The sequence below is a fragment of the Salmo salar genome, chromosome 10 (assembly GCF_965601325.2).
Source record: "Salmo salar chromosome 10, fSalSal1, whole genome shotgun sequence".
Taxonomy (NCBI): Eukaryota; Metazoa; Chordata; class Actinopteri; order Salmoniformes; family Salmonidae; genus Salmo; species Salmo salar.
The window spans coordinates 116,978,825-116,996,183 of record NC_138300.1 but is presented as its reverse complement, the minus strand read 5'-3'; the positions used below and the strand labels follow the sequence as shown (position 1 = coordinate 116,996,183).

The window sequence follows — 17,359 nt, the reverse complement described above, 5'->3', positions numbered from 1 at the left end:
TCTGAGGAGAGGAGGGACCCTATAGTGTCTGAGGGGAGGAGGGACTCTATAGTGTCTGAGGGGAGGAGGGACCCTATAGTGTCTGAGGGGAGGAGGGACCCTATAGTGTCTGAGGGGAGGAGGGACCCTATAGTGTCTGAGGGGAGGAGGGACCCTATAGTGTCTGAGGAGAGGAGGGACCCTATAGTGTCTGAGGGGAGGAGGGACCCTATAGTGTCTGTCTGAGGGGAGGAGGGACCCTATAGTGTCTGTTTGAGGGGAGGAGGGACCCTATAGTGTCTGAGGGGAGGAGGGACCCTATAGTGTCTGAGGGGAGGAGGGACCCTATAGTGTCTGTCTGAGGGGAGGAGGGACCCTATAGTGTCTGAGGGGAGGAGGGACCCTATAGTGTCTGAGGGGAGGAGGGACCCTATAGTGTCTGTCTGAGGAGAGGAGGGACTCTATAGTGTCTGAGGGGAGGAGGGACCCTATAGTGTCTGTCTGAGGGGAGGAGGGACCCTATAGTGTCTGTCTGAGGGGAGGAGGGACCCTATAGTGTCTGAGGGGAGGAGGGACCCTATAGTGTCTGAGGGGAGGAGGGACCCTATAGTGTCTGAGGGGAGGAGGGACCCTATAGTGTCTGAGGGGAGGAGGGACTCTATAGTGTCTGTCTGAGGGGAGGAGGGATCCTATAGTGTCTGAGGGGAGGAGGGACCCTATAGTGTCTGTCTGAGGGGAGGAGGGACCCTATAGTGTCTGAGGGGAGGAGGGACCCTATAGTGTCTGAGGGGAGGAGGGACCCTATAGTGTCTGAGGGGAGGAGGGACCCTATAGTGTCTGAGGGGAGGAGGGACCCTATAGTGTCTGTCTGAGTGGAGGAGGGACCCTATAGTGTCTGTCTGAGGGGAGGAGGGACTCTATAGTGTCTGAGGGGAGGAGGAGCCCTATAGTGTCTGAGGGAAGGAGGGACTCTATAGTGTCTGAGGGGAGGAGGAGCCCTATAGTGTCTGAGGTTAGGAGTTAATCCTCAGAGTGGAGTACATGGGTGGGGTCTGAAATAATTTTCTGTGCTTATCTGTTCCACGGTCTGTTTTAAAAATAATCAGTGAGTCTTGTGTCTGTAGAAATGCATCTATTACATGTGTTTCTATGGTAGTATCATATCCAAACCTAACAGTATGTTAACACTCAGGCCATCGTCCCAGATAGTCATAGCTGTGAAAATCAGTGAACGTCTGCCCCCTGCTGGTACATGGCTGTACTACTCCTCGGTGCTATAGCCTCTGAGGCTGCCTCTGACACATCGTGTTGCATACTATTTTCTCACACCGTCAGCCCAGAGCTGAGTTTGGAACCTCTAGTCTCAGTGTAGGGCTGTATAAGACAAAATAAGCTGTTTATAGTGCTGTTTTATGTATTTTTATAGTGTCGCTCTGTATTTTTTGTCAATGGTACTTTACACTGATCCGTTCAGGTTTTCCTCTCTGAGTCGTGTCTTAGCCATATTTGGGTCTCCTTTGGAACTGTCTATTTCTTCCTCTTTGATCATTGTTAAACAAACCTATTTGGTATCAAACGGGAGCTCCACCAGAATACTCTACAGCAGAAATTCATATTCATGTTATGCAAATTCATCCAGCCAAACCAATCTGTGAAACCATGGTAACGTCTTTCAGCTGCCTCCGTGGGTACAGAATTACAGTTCCTGAGTGAGATTTGTCCTTTTCAGCTCCTTTCACAGCATCATGACGACAGTTAGATATTAGAGCATCGAGAGAGAGAGCATAGAGAGAGAGAGAGAGAGAGAGACAGAGAGAGAGAGAGAGAGAGAGAGAGAGAGAGAGAGAGAGAGAGAGAGAGAGAGAGAGAGAGAGAGAGAGCTTTACATACTACTGTTCTGAGTCAACCCCAGCCAAACACAGCTGTACAGATGGCCTGGTTATATATATAAAATATATATGCTATGGTTAGAATTTAAAGATGTGTACTGTAGGCTAATATCCTTGGTCAGGATGATAGTGTGAAACCAGTGTAAGAGCCAGCTCCTCAGCCTTCCTCCTGGCTCCACCTCATATTGACTCACTACCCGCTTCCTCCATGACTGATCGTTTGAGGGTTGTATATCTTCTCTCTGTAGACGAGCTGTCATTCCGCTGGATTCTGAATGAGTTCCCCGTCTTCATCCCTCTGGATAAACGTCGCTTCATCTCTCAGACTACGGGGAACCTCTTCATCTCGAAGGTAGACTTCTAACATTGTCTTTGGCTGTGTCCCAAATCACATCCTATCCCCTATCTGCAATGTCATGGGGCATTTTCAAAAAGTACATTTCTATTTTCCAACCGGGTTATACATTATACAAATCAAACCATCTAGTGTTTAGTGAAATAACAACACAATGTCAAATACAGGTAGCCTGGTCAAATAATTAACATCCAATCACATTAACCGTTACTCTCTCGCAGGAAATCTTCACTCTTGCGCAGACATTTAGAAACGAAACATGACAATTTGAAAAATAACCCACAGCAGTTTTTGAGCGAGATTAAAGACAACTTTCGAGTAGTAAGACATGTATAAAAGCAACAGATACCATTAATAAGAAGGAGCTAGAAACGTCTTATATGGTGAGCTACCAAGTGGCTAGGACAGGCAAGCCCATACTATTGTGGAGGACTTAATTCCTCCTGCTGCCGCGGATATGGCCAAAAAAACTATACAGTCAATTTCTTCATCAAACAACACTGTTTCATGAAGCATCGGTGACATGGCAGGAGACGTTTTGAGACAATTACTGCTTCGCACACAAGGCAGTGAATTCTATGTGTTACAACTGGATGAGACATCAGATGGGACGGGCCTGGCACAGCTCCTGGTATATGTCCGTTACGTTAATGGGGGGTCAACTAAGGAAGACATCCTCTTCTGCAAACCACTGGAAACCAGGACAACATTAGAGGATATGTTTTAAGTACTGGACAGCTTTGTGACATCAAATGGATTTTGGTGGTCAAGATGTGTTTGTATCTGTACTGATGGCGCAAAAGCCATGACAGGGAGACATAGTGGAGTGGTAACGCGTGTGCAAGCAGTTGCTCCCGGCACAACTTTGGTACACTGCATCATCCACCGAGAGGCTCTTGCTGCCAAGGGAATGCCTGACAGCTTGAAAAATGTTTTGAACACAACTGTGAAAATGGTTAACCTTGTGAAGGTAAGGCCCCTGAACTCTCGTGTATTTTCTGCCTTATGCAATGATATGGTCAGCGACCATGTAACGCTTTTACAACATACAGAAGTGCGCTGGTTATCAAGGGGCAAAGTATTGACACATTTTTTTAATTGAGAGACGAGCTTCAAGTTTTCTTTACTGACCATAATTTTCACTTGTCTGACCGCTTGCATGATGACGAGTTTCTCACACGACTGGCCTATCTGGGTGATGTTTTTTCTCGCCTGAATGATCTGAATCTAGGATTACAGGGACTCTCCGCAACTATGTTCAATGTGCGGGACAAAACTGAGGCTATGATTAAAAAGTTGGAGCTCTTCTCTGTCTGCATTAACAAGGACAACATACAGGTTTTTCCATCCATTGTATGATTTTTTGTGTGCAAATGAACTCAAGCTTACAGACAATGTCAAATGTGATATAGCGAAGCACCTGAGTGAGCTGGGTGCGCAATTACACAGGTACTTTCCCGAAATGGACGACACAAACAACTGGATTCGTTATCTCTTTCATGCCTTGCCTCCAGTCCACTTACTGATATCTGAACAAGAGAGCCTCATCGAAGTTGCAACAAGCAGTTCTGTGAAAATTGAATTTAATCAGAAGCCTCTGCCAGATTTCTGGATAGGGCTGCGCTCAGAATTTCTTGCCTTGGAAAATCGCGCTGTTAAGACACTGATGCCCTTTGCAACCACGTACCTATGTGAGAGTGGATTCTCGGCTCTCATTAGTATGAAAACTAAATACAGGCACAGACTGTGTGTGGAAAATGATTTAAGACTGAGACTCTCTCCAACACAACCCAACACCGCAGAGTTATATGCATCCTTTCAAGCACACCCTTCTCATTAACCTGTGGTGAGTTATTCACATTTTCTATGGACAAATAAGGTTTTATATGTAAGATGGCTAAATAAAGAGCAAAATTATTGATTATTATTATATTATTATTTCTGTCCTGGTCCTATAAGAGCTCTTTGTCACTTCCCACGAGCCGGGTTGTGACAAAAACAAAAATCAATAAATGTATTGTATAATGTGTGTGTGGCAGGCTTACAATGATGGCAAAAAACAACATTTGAGAGTGTGCTGACCCTGGTGCTAGAGGGGGTACTCAGCTGGAGGTTGAATGTTTGAAGGGGTACGGGACTATAAAACGTTTGGGAACCACTGCCCTATATAGTGCACTACTTGTGTTTTCATGAATTGTTGATGTCTGTCACCAGGTGGACTCGTCTGACAGCGGCAACTACTCCTGCTTTGTCTCCAGTGCCTCCATCTCCAAAAGCGTCTTCAGCAAGTTCATCCCCCTCGTCCCCCTGGCAGAACGTTAGTTTCTGGTTTCCTCTACGTTGAGATAGAAACCTGTTGCGTAATGGCTACCATAACATCCACCAGTCTGCACATACCTTTTGTCCCCCTGGCAGAACGTTAGTTTCTGGTTTCCTCTACGTTGAGATAGAAACCTGTTGCGTAATGGCTACCACAACATCCACCAGTCTGCACATACCTTTTGTCCCCCTGGCAGAACGTTAGTTTCTGGTTTCCTCTACGTTGAGATAGAAACCTGTTGCGTAATGGCTACCACAACATCCACCAGTCTGCACATACCTTTTGTCCCCCTGGCTGAACGTTAGTTGCTGGTTTTGTTACCTATTAAAAAATAGGAATCAGTAAAGATAGTCCTCCCATTATTCAGCATCATGCATATACCCTACAACTTATAAGATCACCTTGATCACTATCTAAGTTTTAGTCGTCACACAATTACCTGTCTGTAGTTTGCTTTGTTTTGCTAGGACAGAGTTGGTCCAAAGAGTTGGTCCATCTTAAGACCAGAGAACCACACATGAACCTAAGAGAGGATGAATCTCAGGAACAAGAGAGATAGGGTTAGTCGGGCGGACTCCATCTCTGGAGTCAGAGACCACAGCTGAAGTGTGGAGAGAGAGAGCCTTTTGTTGTATGTTTTTCTGAATATGGAAAAAGCTTGAAAAGAGAAAAAGATTAAGAGAAACCTAGAGTTCACCTAGAGTTCACCTAGAGTTCACCTGGAGCTCACCTGGAGTTTCCCTTAGAGTTCACCTAGAGCTCACCTGGAGTTTCCCTTAGAGTTCACCTAGAGCTCACCTGGAGCTCACCTGGAGTTTCCCTTAGAGTTCACCTAGAGCTCACCTGGAGCTCACCTGGAGCTCACCTGGAGTTTCCCTTAGAGTTCACCTAGAGCTCACCTGGAGCTCACCTGGAGTTTCCCTTAGAGTTCACCTAGAGTTCACCTAGAGTTAAGTTTTGGTTCATTTTTTATGTATATTTTTTACTCAATCTGTGTGACACAAACTAGCATGTTCTTAGACTGGTCCCAGATCTCTTTGTGCTGTCTTGCCAACTCCTATGGTCATGTGATTTTAGGTATGGGAATTACCCAAGGAGTTGGCTAGAGCACAAACAGTATAGGGATAAGTCTAGCATGTTGTGTTGTAGTTGAGAAGGTTGTAGGGGAGAACAGTAGTTTACTCAACCACACTTCAGGAGCTCTATGCTCTGTCATGCATATGTTTTACTATGACTACATCACCACACTATAACAGGGGCCTCTGGCTGTGTCGTGGCCCATATCTAGCACTGCACTGTTACAACTCATCATGAAGGGCAAACTGAGCTGGAAGCAGTGTGTGTGTGTGTGTGTGTGTGTGTGTGTGTGTGTGTGTGTGTGTGTGTGTGTGTGTGTGTGTGTGTGTGTGTGTGTGTGTGTGTGTGTGTGTGTGTGTGTGTGTGTGTGTGTGTGTGTGTGTGTGTGTGTGTGTGTGTGTGTGTGTGATGCAGCGCAGCTAACCTATCCTACCGGAGACAACCATTTACAATGAAGTGCCTCCAACCAAATGCATCACCTTGTCACCACACAGAATGAACTAACGTATTGTTGCTGATCTAAGTTGTGTTATGAATAAACAGGTGACTCAGGTCCATTTGTTTCTATTTCCTGTTTCTCCACCAACCAGGCCCAATAAGGAAGTACCCTGCTGATATCAAAGTCAAGTTCCCAGACACCTTTGCACTGGTGGGCCAGAACATCACACTGGAATGCTTCGCCCTGGGAAAGTAAGTCTCGATATAACCAGTGCATTGTTACAAGTACATTTTGAAGTAGACAGAGATTCAGTGATATTATGTATGCAAACTATTACGGACTACAAAGGGAAACCCAGCCGCGAGCTGCCCAGTGACGTGAGTCTACCAGACAAGCTAAATGCCTTTTATGCTCGCTTCGAGGCAAGCAACACTGAAGCATGCATGAGAGCACCAGCTGTTCCGGATGACTGTGTAATCATGCTCTCCGTAGCCAATGTGAGCAAGACCTATAAACAGGTCAACATTCACAAGGCCGCGGGGCCAGAGGGATTACCATGACGTGTAGTCAGAGTATACGCAGACCAACTGGCAAGTGTCTTCACTAACATTTTCAAACTTTCCTTGACCGAGTCTGTAATACCCACATGTTTCAAGCAGACCACCATAGTCCCTGTGCCCAAGAAAGCGAAGGTAACCTGGCTAAATGACTACCGCTCCGTAGCACTCACGTTGGTAGTCATGAAGTGCTTTGAAAGGCTGATCATGGCTGACATCAACACCATCATCCCGGAAACCCTAGACCCACTCCAATTCGCATACCGCCCCAACAGATCCACAGATGACGCAATCTCAATTGCACTTCAAACTGCCTTTCCCACCTGGACAAAAGGAACACCTATGTGAGAATGTTGTTCATTGACTACAGCTCAGCGTTCAACACCATAGTGCCCACGAAGCTCATCACTAAACTAAGGACTCTGGGACTAAACACCTCCCTCTGCAACTGGATCCTGGACTTCCTGACGGGCCACCTCCAGGTGGTAAGGGTAGGTAACAACACATCTGCCACGCTGATCCTCAACACAGGGGCCCCTCAGGGGTGCGTGCTTAGTCCCCTCCTGTACTCCCTGTTCACCCACGACTGCATGGCCAAGCACAACTCCAACACCATCATTACATTTGCTGATGACACAACAGTGGTCGGCCTGATCCCCGACAATGATGAGACAGCCTATAAGGAGGAGGTTAGAGACCTGGCTGTGTGCGGCAGGACAACAACCTTTCCCTCAATGTGAGCAAGACAAAGAAGATTATTGTGGATTACAGGAAAAGGAGGGCCGAACATTCCCCCATCCACATCGAGGCTGGAGCTGGAGTGGAGCGGGTTGAGAATTTCAAGTTCCTTGGTGTCCACATCACCAACAAACTATCATGGTCCAAACACACCAAGACAGTCGTGAAGAGATTATGACAACATATTTTCCCCCTCAGGAGACTGAAAAGATTTGGCATGGGTCCTCAGAGCCTCAAAAGGTTCTACATCTGCACCATCGACAGCATCCTCACTGGTTGCATCACCGCCTGGTATGGCAACTGCTCGGCATCCAACCATAAGGCGCTACAATTTACTGGGGCCAAGCTTCCTGCCATCCAGGACCTACAGTACCAGTCAAAAGTTTGGACACACCTACTCATACAAAGGTTTTTCTTTATTTGTACTATTTTCTACATTGTAGAATAATAGTGAAGACATCAAAACTATGAAATAACACATATTGAATCATGTAGTAACCAAAAAAGTGTTAAACAAATAAAAAAATATTTTTGATTTTTCAAAATAGCTACCCTTTGTCTTGATGACAGTTTAGCACACTCTTGGCATTCTCTCAACCAGCTTCATGAGGAATTATTTTCCAACAGTCTTTAAAACATTTTTTTTCCTTTATTTAACTAGGCAAGTCAGTTAAGAACAAATTCTTATTTACAATGACGGCTTACACCGGCCAAACCCAGATGGCGCTGGGCCAATTGTGCACCACCCTGTGGGACTCCCAATCACAGCCAGTTGTGATACTGCCTGGATTTGAACCAGGGGTTTCTGTAGTGATGCCTCTAGCACTAGAGACACAGTGCCTTAGACCGCTGCGCCCCTCGGGAGCCCCAGTTTTGAAGGAGTCTTGAAGGAGTTCTCACATATGCTGAGCATTTGTTGGCTGCTTTTCCTTCACTCTGCGGTCCAACTCATTCCAAACCATCTCAATTGGGTTGAGGTCTGGTGATTGGGGAGGCCAGATCATCTGATGCAGCACTCCATCACTCTCCTTCTTGGTCAAATAGCCCTTACACAGCCTGGAGGTGTGTTGGGTCATTGTCCTGTTGAAAAACAAATGATAGTCCCACTAAGCGCAAAGCAGATGGGATGGCGTATTGCTGCAGAATGCAGTGGTAGCCATGCTGGTTAAATGTGCCTTGAATACTAAATAAATCACAGACAGTGTCACCAGCAAAGCACCCCCACACCATCACACCTCCTCCTCCATGCTTCACGGTGGGAACCACACCTGGTGAGATCATCTGTTCACCTACTCTGCATCTCACAAAGACATGGCAGTTGGAAACAAAAATCTCACATTTTGACTCATCAGACCAAAGGACAGATTTCCACCGGTCTAATGTCCATTGATCGTGTTTCTTGGCCTAAGCAAGTCTCTTCTTATTATTTGTGTCCATTAGTTGTGGTTTCTTTGCAGCAATTCAACCATGAAGGCCTGATTCACGCAGTCTCCTCTGAACAGTTGATGTTGAGATGGGTCTGTTACTTGAACTATGTAAAGCATTTAATTGGGCTACAATTTCTTAGGCAGTTAACTCTAATGAACTTATCTTCTGCAGCGGAGGTAACTCTGGGTCTTCATTTCCTGTGGTGGTCCTCATGAGAGCCAGTTTTATCATAGCGCTGGATGGTTTTGCAACTGCACTGCTCTTTGCTTATTTGAGCTGTTCTTGTCATAATATGGACTTGGTCTTTTACCAAATAGAGCTATCTTCTGTATACCACCCCTACCTTGTCACAACACAACTGATTGGTTCAAATGCATTAAGAAGGAAAGAAATTCAAAAATTAACACACAACTGTTAACTGAAATGCATTCCAGGTGACTACCTCATGAAGCTGGTTGAGAGAATGGGAAGAGTGTGCAAAGCTGTCATCAATGCAAAGTGTGGCTACTTTGTTTAACACTTTTTTTGGTTACTATGTGATTCCATATGTGTTATTTAATGTAGAAAATAGTAAAAAATAAAGAAAAACCCTGGAATGAGTAGGTGTGTCCAAACTTTTGACTGATACTATATACTAAGCGGTGTCAGAGGAAAGCCCAAAAAATTGTCAAACACTCCAGTCCCCCAAGTCATAGACTGTTCCCTCTGCTACTGCACAGCAAGTGGTACCGGAGCACCAAGTCTAGGTTCAAAAGGCTCCTTAACAGCTTCTAGCCCCAAGCCATAAGACTGCTGAACAATTCATAAAATGGCCACCCGGACTATTTACATTGACACCCCCGCCCTCCCTTTGATTTTGCACTGCTGCTACTCGCTGGTTATATCTATGCATAGTGACTTTACCACTTACTACATGCACTTTAGTTTATTTAGTAAATATTTTCTTAACTCGATTTCTTAAACTGCATCTTTGGTTAAGGGCTTGTAATAAGCATTTTCGGCGCATGTGACAAATAACATTTGATTTGATTTTGATTTGATCCTTGCTCAGACCTAGAGTATGACGTGGTTTATTGTAATACACTGTGTGTAAATATTCATATGACAAAGCTATGTGTTTACAGTGGCTTGCGAAAGTATTCACCCCCTTGGCATTTTTCCTATTTTGTTGCCTTACAACTTGGAATTAAAATAGATTTTTTGGGGGGGGGTTTGTATCATTTCATTAACACACTATGCCTACCACTTTGAATATGCTAAATATTTTTTTATTGGGAAACAAACAAGAAATAAGACAAAAAAAATGAAAACTTGAGCGTGCATAACTATTCACCCCCCCCAAAGTCAATACTTTGTAGAGACACCTTTTGCAGCAGTTACAGCTGCAAGTCTTTTGGGGTATGTCTCTATAAGCTTGGCACATCAAGCCACTGGGATTTTTGCCCATTTTTCAAGGCAAAACTGCTCCAGCTCCTTCAAGTTGGATGGGTTCCGCTGGTGTACAGCAATCTATACGTCATACCACAGATTCTCAATTGGATTGAGGTCTGGGCTTTGACTAGGCCATTCCAAGACATTTAGATGTTTTCCCTTAAACCACTCGAGTGTTGTTTCAGCAGTATGCTTAGGGTCATTGTCCTGCTGGTAGGTGAACCTCCGTCCCAGTCTCAAATCTCTGGAAGACTGAAATAGGTTTCCCTCAAGAATTTCCCTGTATTTAGCTCCATCCATCATTCCTTCAGTTCTAACCAGTTTCCCAGTCCCTGCAGATGAAATACATCCCCACAGCATGATGCTGCCACCACCATGCTTCACTGTGGGGATGGTGTTCTCGGGGTGATTAGAGATGTTGGGTTTGCGCCAGACATAGCGTTTCATTGATGGCCAAAAAGCTACATTTTAGTCTCATCTGACCAGAGTACCTTCTTCCATATGTTTGGGGAGTCTCCCACATGCCTTTTGGCGAACAACAAACGTGTTTGCTTATTTTCTTCTTTAAGCAATGGCTTTTTTCTGGCCACTCTTCCATAAATCCTAGCTCTGTGGAGTGTACGGCTTAAAGTGGTCCTATGGACAGATGCTCCAATCTCTGCTGTGGAGCTTTGATGCTTCTTCAGGGTTAACGTTGGTCTCTTTGTTGCCTCTGATTAATGCCCTCCTTGCCCGGTCCGTGAGTTTTGGTGGGTTGCCCTGTCTTGGCAGGTTTGTTGTGGTGCCATATTCTTTCCAGTTTAAAAAAATATATATTTAATGGTGCTCCGTGGGATGTTCAAAGTTTCTGATATTGTTTTATAACCCAACCCTGATCTGTACTTCTCCACAACTTTGTCCCTGACCTGTTTGGAGAGCTTCTTGGTCTTCATGGTGCCACTTGCTTGGTGGTGCCCCTTGCTTAGTGGTGTTGCAGACTCTGGGGCCTTTCAGAACAGGTGTATATATACTGAGATCATGTGACAGATCATGTGACACTTAGATTGCACACAGGTAGACTTTATTTAACTAATTATGTTACTTCTGAAGGTAATTGATTGCACCAGATCTTATTTAGGGGCTTCATAGCAAAGAGGGTGAATACATACAGTTGAAGTCGGAAGTTTAAATACACCTTAGCCAAATACATTTAAACTCAGTTTTTCACAATTCCTAACATTTAATCCTAGTAAAAATCCCTTGTTTTAGGTCAGTTAGGATCACCACTTTATTTTAAGAATGTGAAATGTCAGAATAATAGTAGAGAGAGTGATTTATTTTATTTCTTTCATCACATTCCCAGTGGGTCAGAAGTTTACATACACTCAATTAGTATTTGGTAGCATTGCCTTTAAATTGTTTAACTTGGGTCAAACATTTCGGGTAGCCTTCCACAAGCTTCCCACAATAAGTTGGGTGAGTCAGGTTTGTAGGCCTCCTTGCTTGCACACGCTTTTTCAGTTCTGCCCACAAAGTTTCTATAGGATTGAGGTCAGGGCTTTGTGATGGCCACTCCAATACCTTGCCTTTGTTGTCCTTAAGCCATTTTGCCACAACTTTGGAAGTATGCTTGGGGTCATTGTCCATTTGGAAGACCCATTTGCGACCAAGCTTTAACTTCCTGACTGATGTCTTGAGATGTTGCTTCAATATATCCACATCATTTTCCTTTCCTCACGATGCCATCTATTTTGTGAACTGCACCAGTCCCTCCTGCAGCGAGCACCCCCACAACATGATGCTGCCACCCCGCTGCTTCACGGTTGGGATGGTGTTCTTCGGCTTACAAGCCTCCCCCTTTTTCCTCCAAACATAATGATGATCATTATGGCCAAACAGTTCTATTTTTGTTTCATCAGACCAGAGGACATTTCTCTGAAAGTATGATCTTTGTCCCCATGTGCAGTTGCAAACCGTAGTCTGGCTTTTTTATGGCGGTTTTGGAGCAGTGTCTTCCTTGCTGAGCGGCCTTTCAGGTTATGTCGATATAGGAATTGTTTTACTGTGGATATAGATACTTTTGTACCTGTTTCCTCCAGCATCTTCAAAAGGTCCTTTGCTGTTGTTCTGGGATTGATTTTCACTTTTCGCACCAAAGTACGTTGATCTCTAGGAGACAGAATGCATCTCCTTCCTGAGCGGTATGACGGTTGCGTGGTCCAATGGTGTTTATACTTGCATACTATTGTTTGTACAGATGAATGTGGCACCTTCAGGCGTTTGGAAATTGCTCCCAAGGATGAACCAGACTTGTGGAGGTCTACCATTTTTTCTCTGAGGTCTTGGCTGATTTCGTTTGATTTTCGTTGTGAATTAGCCTATCAGAAGCTTCTAAAGCCATGACATCATTTTCTGGAATTTTCCAAGCTGTTTAAAGGCACAGTCAACTTGGTGTATGTAAACTTCTGACGCACTGGAATTGTGATACATTGAATTATAAGTGAAGTGATCTGTCTGTAAACAATTGTTGGAAAGATTACTTGTGTCATGCACAAAGTAGATACCCTAACCGACTTGCCAAAACTATAGTTTGTTGACAAGAAATTTGTGGAGTGGTTGAAAAACGAGTTTTAATGACTCCAACCTTAGTGTATGTAAACTTCCCACTACAACTGTATGCACGCACCACTTTTCCGTTTTACTTTTTTAATTTTTTTTTAAACAAGTTATTTTTTACATTTCACTTCACCAATTTTGACTATTTTGTGTATGTCCATTACATGGAATCCAAATAAAAATCAATTTAAATTACAGGTTGTAATGCAACAAAATAGGAAAAAAGCTAAAGTGAATGAATACTTCTGCAAGGCACAGTATACTGTATGTCTTAACTCCTCCCCTCTCCACAGCCCCATCCCTCAGATCCGCTGGAGGAAGATGGACGGAGAGCTGCCGGCCAATCATGAAGTCAGCATGGCAGGGGCCCACCTCCAACTGTACCACGTGCAGTATGAGGACGAGGGGACGTACGAGTGTGAGGCCCTCAACTCCAAAGGGAAGGACTGGCACCGGGCTCGGGTCTCTGTAGAAGGTAGGGCCCTGTCTCTAGTTTACTAATTAAGCAATAAGGCCAGAGGGGGTGTGGTCTATGGACAAAATACCACGGCTAAGGGCTGTTCTTATGCACAACGCAACGCGGAGTGCCTGGATACAGCCCTTAGCCGTGATATATTGGCAACCCCCCGAGGTGCCTTATTGCTATTATAAACTGGTTACCAATGTAATTAGAGCAGTAAAAATAAGTGTTTTGTTATACCTGTGGTATACAGTTTGATATACAATGGCTTTCAGCCAATCAGCATTCAGGGCTCGAATTTATAATTAAGCAATAAGGCCCGAGGAGGTGTGGTATATGGCCAATATACCACGGCTAAAGGCTGTTCTTAAGCACAACAAAACAAACCACCCAGTTTATAATCCAGTATATACTCTCCAGCTTTGAAGTTGCAAGTCATTGACTTGCAAATTGTTGTTTTTCAACACCTCTTCTCTCAAGGCCTAGTCCTAATTTGAGTCATTCACTCTTAACAAAGATTTTTACATGAATCATGTATTGATTACATTTTTACATTTTAGTCATTTAGCAGATGCTCTTATCCAGAGCGACTTACATTAGTGAATGCATACATTTCATTTCATGCATTTAAAAAAAAAAAAAATTAATTATTATTTTTTGTTGTATTGATGTTGTGCGCTGATCTCAAGTTAGGACTCAGGCCTCGTACACATGATCTCAAGTTAGGACTCAGGCCTCGTACACGTGATCTCAAGTTAGGACTCAGGCCTCGTACACATGATCTCAAGTTAGTACTCAGGCCTCGTACACGTGATCTCAAGTTAGGACTCAGGCCTCGTACACATGATCTCAAGTTAGGACTCAGGCCTCGTACACATGATCTCAAGTTAGGACTCAGGCCTCGTACACGTACTGTACAGTCTCCTTTCCTCATCTCCATTCCAGCCTTCCCAGAGTGGACAGAGTCCATCAGCAGTACAGAGCGGGACATCAGCAGTGACTTCACCATGTCCTGTGAGGCCAGCGGCAAGCCCAAGCCCCACGTCCACTGGCTCAAGAACGGCTACTCGGTAAGTCCTTTCACATACCCTTTTAACACTGCTAGGCTGAGCTGAACAGAGCCGAGCCGAGCAGAGCTGTGCTGAGCAGAACAGAGCAGAACAGAGCCGAGCAGAGCTGTGCTGAGCAGAAAAGAGCTGAGCAGAGCTGGGTGGAGCTGAACAGAGCCAACCAGAGCAGAGTTGGGCTGAGCTGAACAGAGACAAGCAGAGCTGTGCTGAGCTGAACAGAGACAAGCAGAGCTGTGCTGAGCTGAACAGAGACAAGCAGAGCTGTGCTGAGCTGAACAGAGCCAACCAGAGCAGAGTTGGGCTGAGCTGAACAGAGACAAGCAGAGTTGGGCTGAGCTGAACAGAGACAAGCAGAGCTGTGCTGAGCTGAACAGAGCCGAACAGAGCAGTGCTGAGCTGAACAGCGCCTAGCAGAGCTGTGCTGAGATGAACAGAGCCGAACAGAGCAGTGCTGAGCTGAACAGGGCCGAGCAGAGCTGGGCTGAACTGAGACAAGCAGAGCTTCACTGAGCTGGCCTGGTTAAGCACCCACCATAGCTTTTGGAACCGTACTGGAAAATACTATATGAAAGCAAAATACTATATGTTGACAAAATACTATATGTTGACAAAATACTGTATGTTGACAAAATACTATATGAAGACAAAATACTGTATGTTGACAAAATACAATATGTTGACAAAATACTATATGTTGACAAATATGTATGTTGACAAGATACTGATACTATATGTTCACAAAATACTATATGAAGACAAAATACTATATGAAGACAAAATACTATATGAAGTGTGGTTTGGGTTAGCAGGCAATAGTGTTCCAGCAACTATGATAGATGTGTCACGCTTGTCGTCGGTTAAAGAGGACCAAAACGCAGCAGGTATGTGAATGCTCATCTCGACGTTTTAATAAGAACCAAATGAACACCAAAATAACAAACAGGAATACGATCGACAAAAACAGTCTGGCAAAGCATAAGGCTAAACGCAGAACAATCTCCCACAAATAACAAACCACACCCTAATATATGGACTCTCAATCAAAGGCAGATAGACAACACCTGCCTTCAACTGAGAGTCCCAACCCCAATTAACCAAACATAGAAACAGACATACTAGACTAAACATAGAATACATGAAAACCAAACAGTGCCCAAAAACCCCGGAATACTTAAATCAAATGCCCCTTCAACAAACACACCACCCCGAACCACATAAAACGAATACCCTCTGCCACGTCCTGACCAAACTACAATACCAATTAACCTTATACTGGCCAGGACGTGACAAGATGGGTAACCAGGCCAGCTTGGTTTGGCTTGGCTCGGTTCGGCTCAGTAGTGTGAAAAGCCAGGTCCCTTAGATAGAAAAGCACGACCCTCTCTACCAAGGTCAGCAGCCAGCATCAGGGTGGCACAGTTGTGACAGGCTGCTGGCAGGGGTACTCCTCAGAGTCTGAATTGTCTGAACACAGGGCACCGTTTTAAGACTCAGGAGAAGGTAGCTCTGGTTGTTTCTCAGAGAATGCCAGAGAGGAAAGGAAAGGAGTGGAGAGGAGGAGAGGAGGAGAAGAAGAGGATAGGAGGAGAAGAAGAGGAGAGGAGGAGAAGAAGAGGAGAGGAGAGGAGAGGAGAAGAAGAGGAGAAGAGGAGAAGAGGAGAGGAGAGGAGAGGAGAGGAGAGGAGAGGAGAGGAGAGGAGAGGAGAGGAGAGGAGAGGAGAGGAGAGGAGAGGAGAGGAGAGGAGAGGAAAAAGTACCTCTTGTATTTTCTGAGTGTGCCAGCCCAGAGGTTGCATAACTCACTGCCATAGTAACTGTCACACCAACCCTCCTCCTGAAAGAGTCCCAGGAGAGAAGGCAAGCAGGCAGGCAGGCAGTGGCAGCACAGAGTGGGAGGGAGGACTTTGATGTCAATGTAACTTGATACTTCATTATGTATTAATTATGTTTTCATCAAGTCAGATAAACCCAATGAAATGCTGAGGGATGCTAGTTAATTAAATGTTGCATGCATTTAGTATTCCTACATTTCAAAAGCATTTTGATGTTTCAATTTCAACATTGTCAACATTACACTTACTGTCATTGAGACATCAACATGCCCTATTATAAAATCTACTAATACCAATGAAAAAAATATGTTATTGTAATTTTGAAATGCGTATTATAATTGTTTCATATTTATTTATTCCGTTTCCACAGTACGATAAGCATGATCTGAAGTTCAGGGGGCTGACGTTTGAGGACTCTGGGATGTACCAGTGTAGAGCGGAGAATCGGCATGGAGTCGTCTATGCTGACGCAGAGCTGCGTGTGATTGGTGAGTCAAATAGTCTGTCTGATTGTGCGTGGCTGCGTCCAATGCAGCGGTGCATGTGTTAAAGCCTCAGACGGATTGTGTTATACATGTTGAAGAACAATCAAACAAACAACATATTCCAGTAAACTGACAGCTTGCCCTTTTCAGCGGTGACTTGATCCCAAACTGTTTCTAATTATGGTAATGAAGCATAAACCGAAGTAAACACACACTCACACACATACCGTACACTATGTATACAAAAGTATGTGGACCCCCCTTCAAATTAGTGGATTCGGCTATTTCTGCCACACCCGTTGCTGAAAGGTGTATAAAATCGAGCACACAGCCATGCAATCTCCATAGACAAACATTGGCAATAGAATGGCCTTACTGAAGAGCTCAGTGACTTTCAATGTGGCACCGTCATAGGATGCCACCTTTCCAACAAGTCAGTTCATCAAGTTTCTGCCCTGCTAGAGCTGGTCAACTGTAAGTGCTGTTATTATGAAGTGGAAACATCAAGGAGCAACAATGGCTCAGTCGCGAAGTGGTAGGCCACACAAGCTCACAGAACGGGACCACCGAGTGCTGAAGTGCGTAGCGCGTAAAAATCGTCTGTCCTCGGTGCAACACTCACTACCGAGTTCCAAACTGCCTCTGGAAGCAACATCAGCACAAGAACTGTTTGTTGGGAGCTTCATGAAATGGGTTTCCATGGC

At 44.6% G+C, this 17,359-nt stretch overlaps 1 protein-coding gene across 4 annotated transcripts in view; it reads left to right on the top strand.

Annotated features, from left to right (window-relative positions):
* Positions 1-17,359, top strand: part of LOC106561641 (contactin-1a) — a 174,769-nt gene that overhangs the window by 124,455 nt on the left and 32,955 nt on the right. For all 4 annotated transcript variants that reach the window (XM_014125784.3, XM_014125783.3, XM_082957410.1 and 1 more), the window contains 6 exons: positions 2,117-2,220; positions 4,438-4,540; positions 6,211-6,310; positions 13,102-13,283; positions 14,214-14,338; positions 16,541-16,658. In XM_014125784.3, coding sequence (XP_013981259.1) covers positions 2,117-2,220; positions 4,438-4,540; positions 6,211-6,310; positions 13,102-13,283; positions 14,214-14,338; positions 16,541-16,658 — 732 coding nt within the window. The remainder of the gene's footprint in view (positions 1-2,116; positions 2,221-4,437; positions 4,541-6,210; positions 6,311-13,101; positions 13,284-14,213; positions 14,339-16,540; positions 16,659-17,359) is intronic.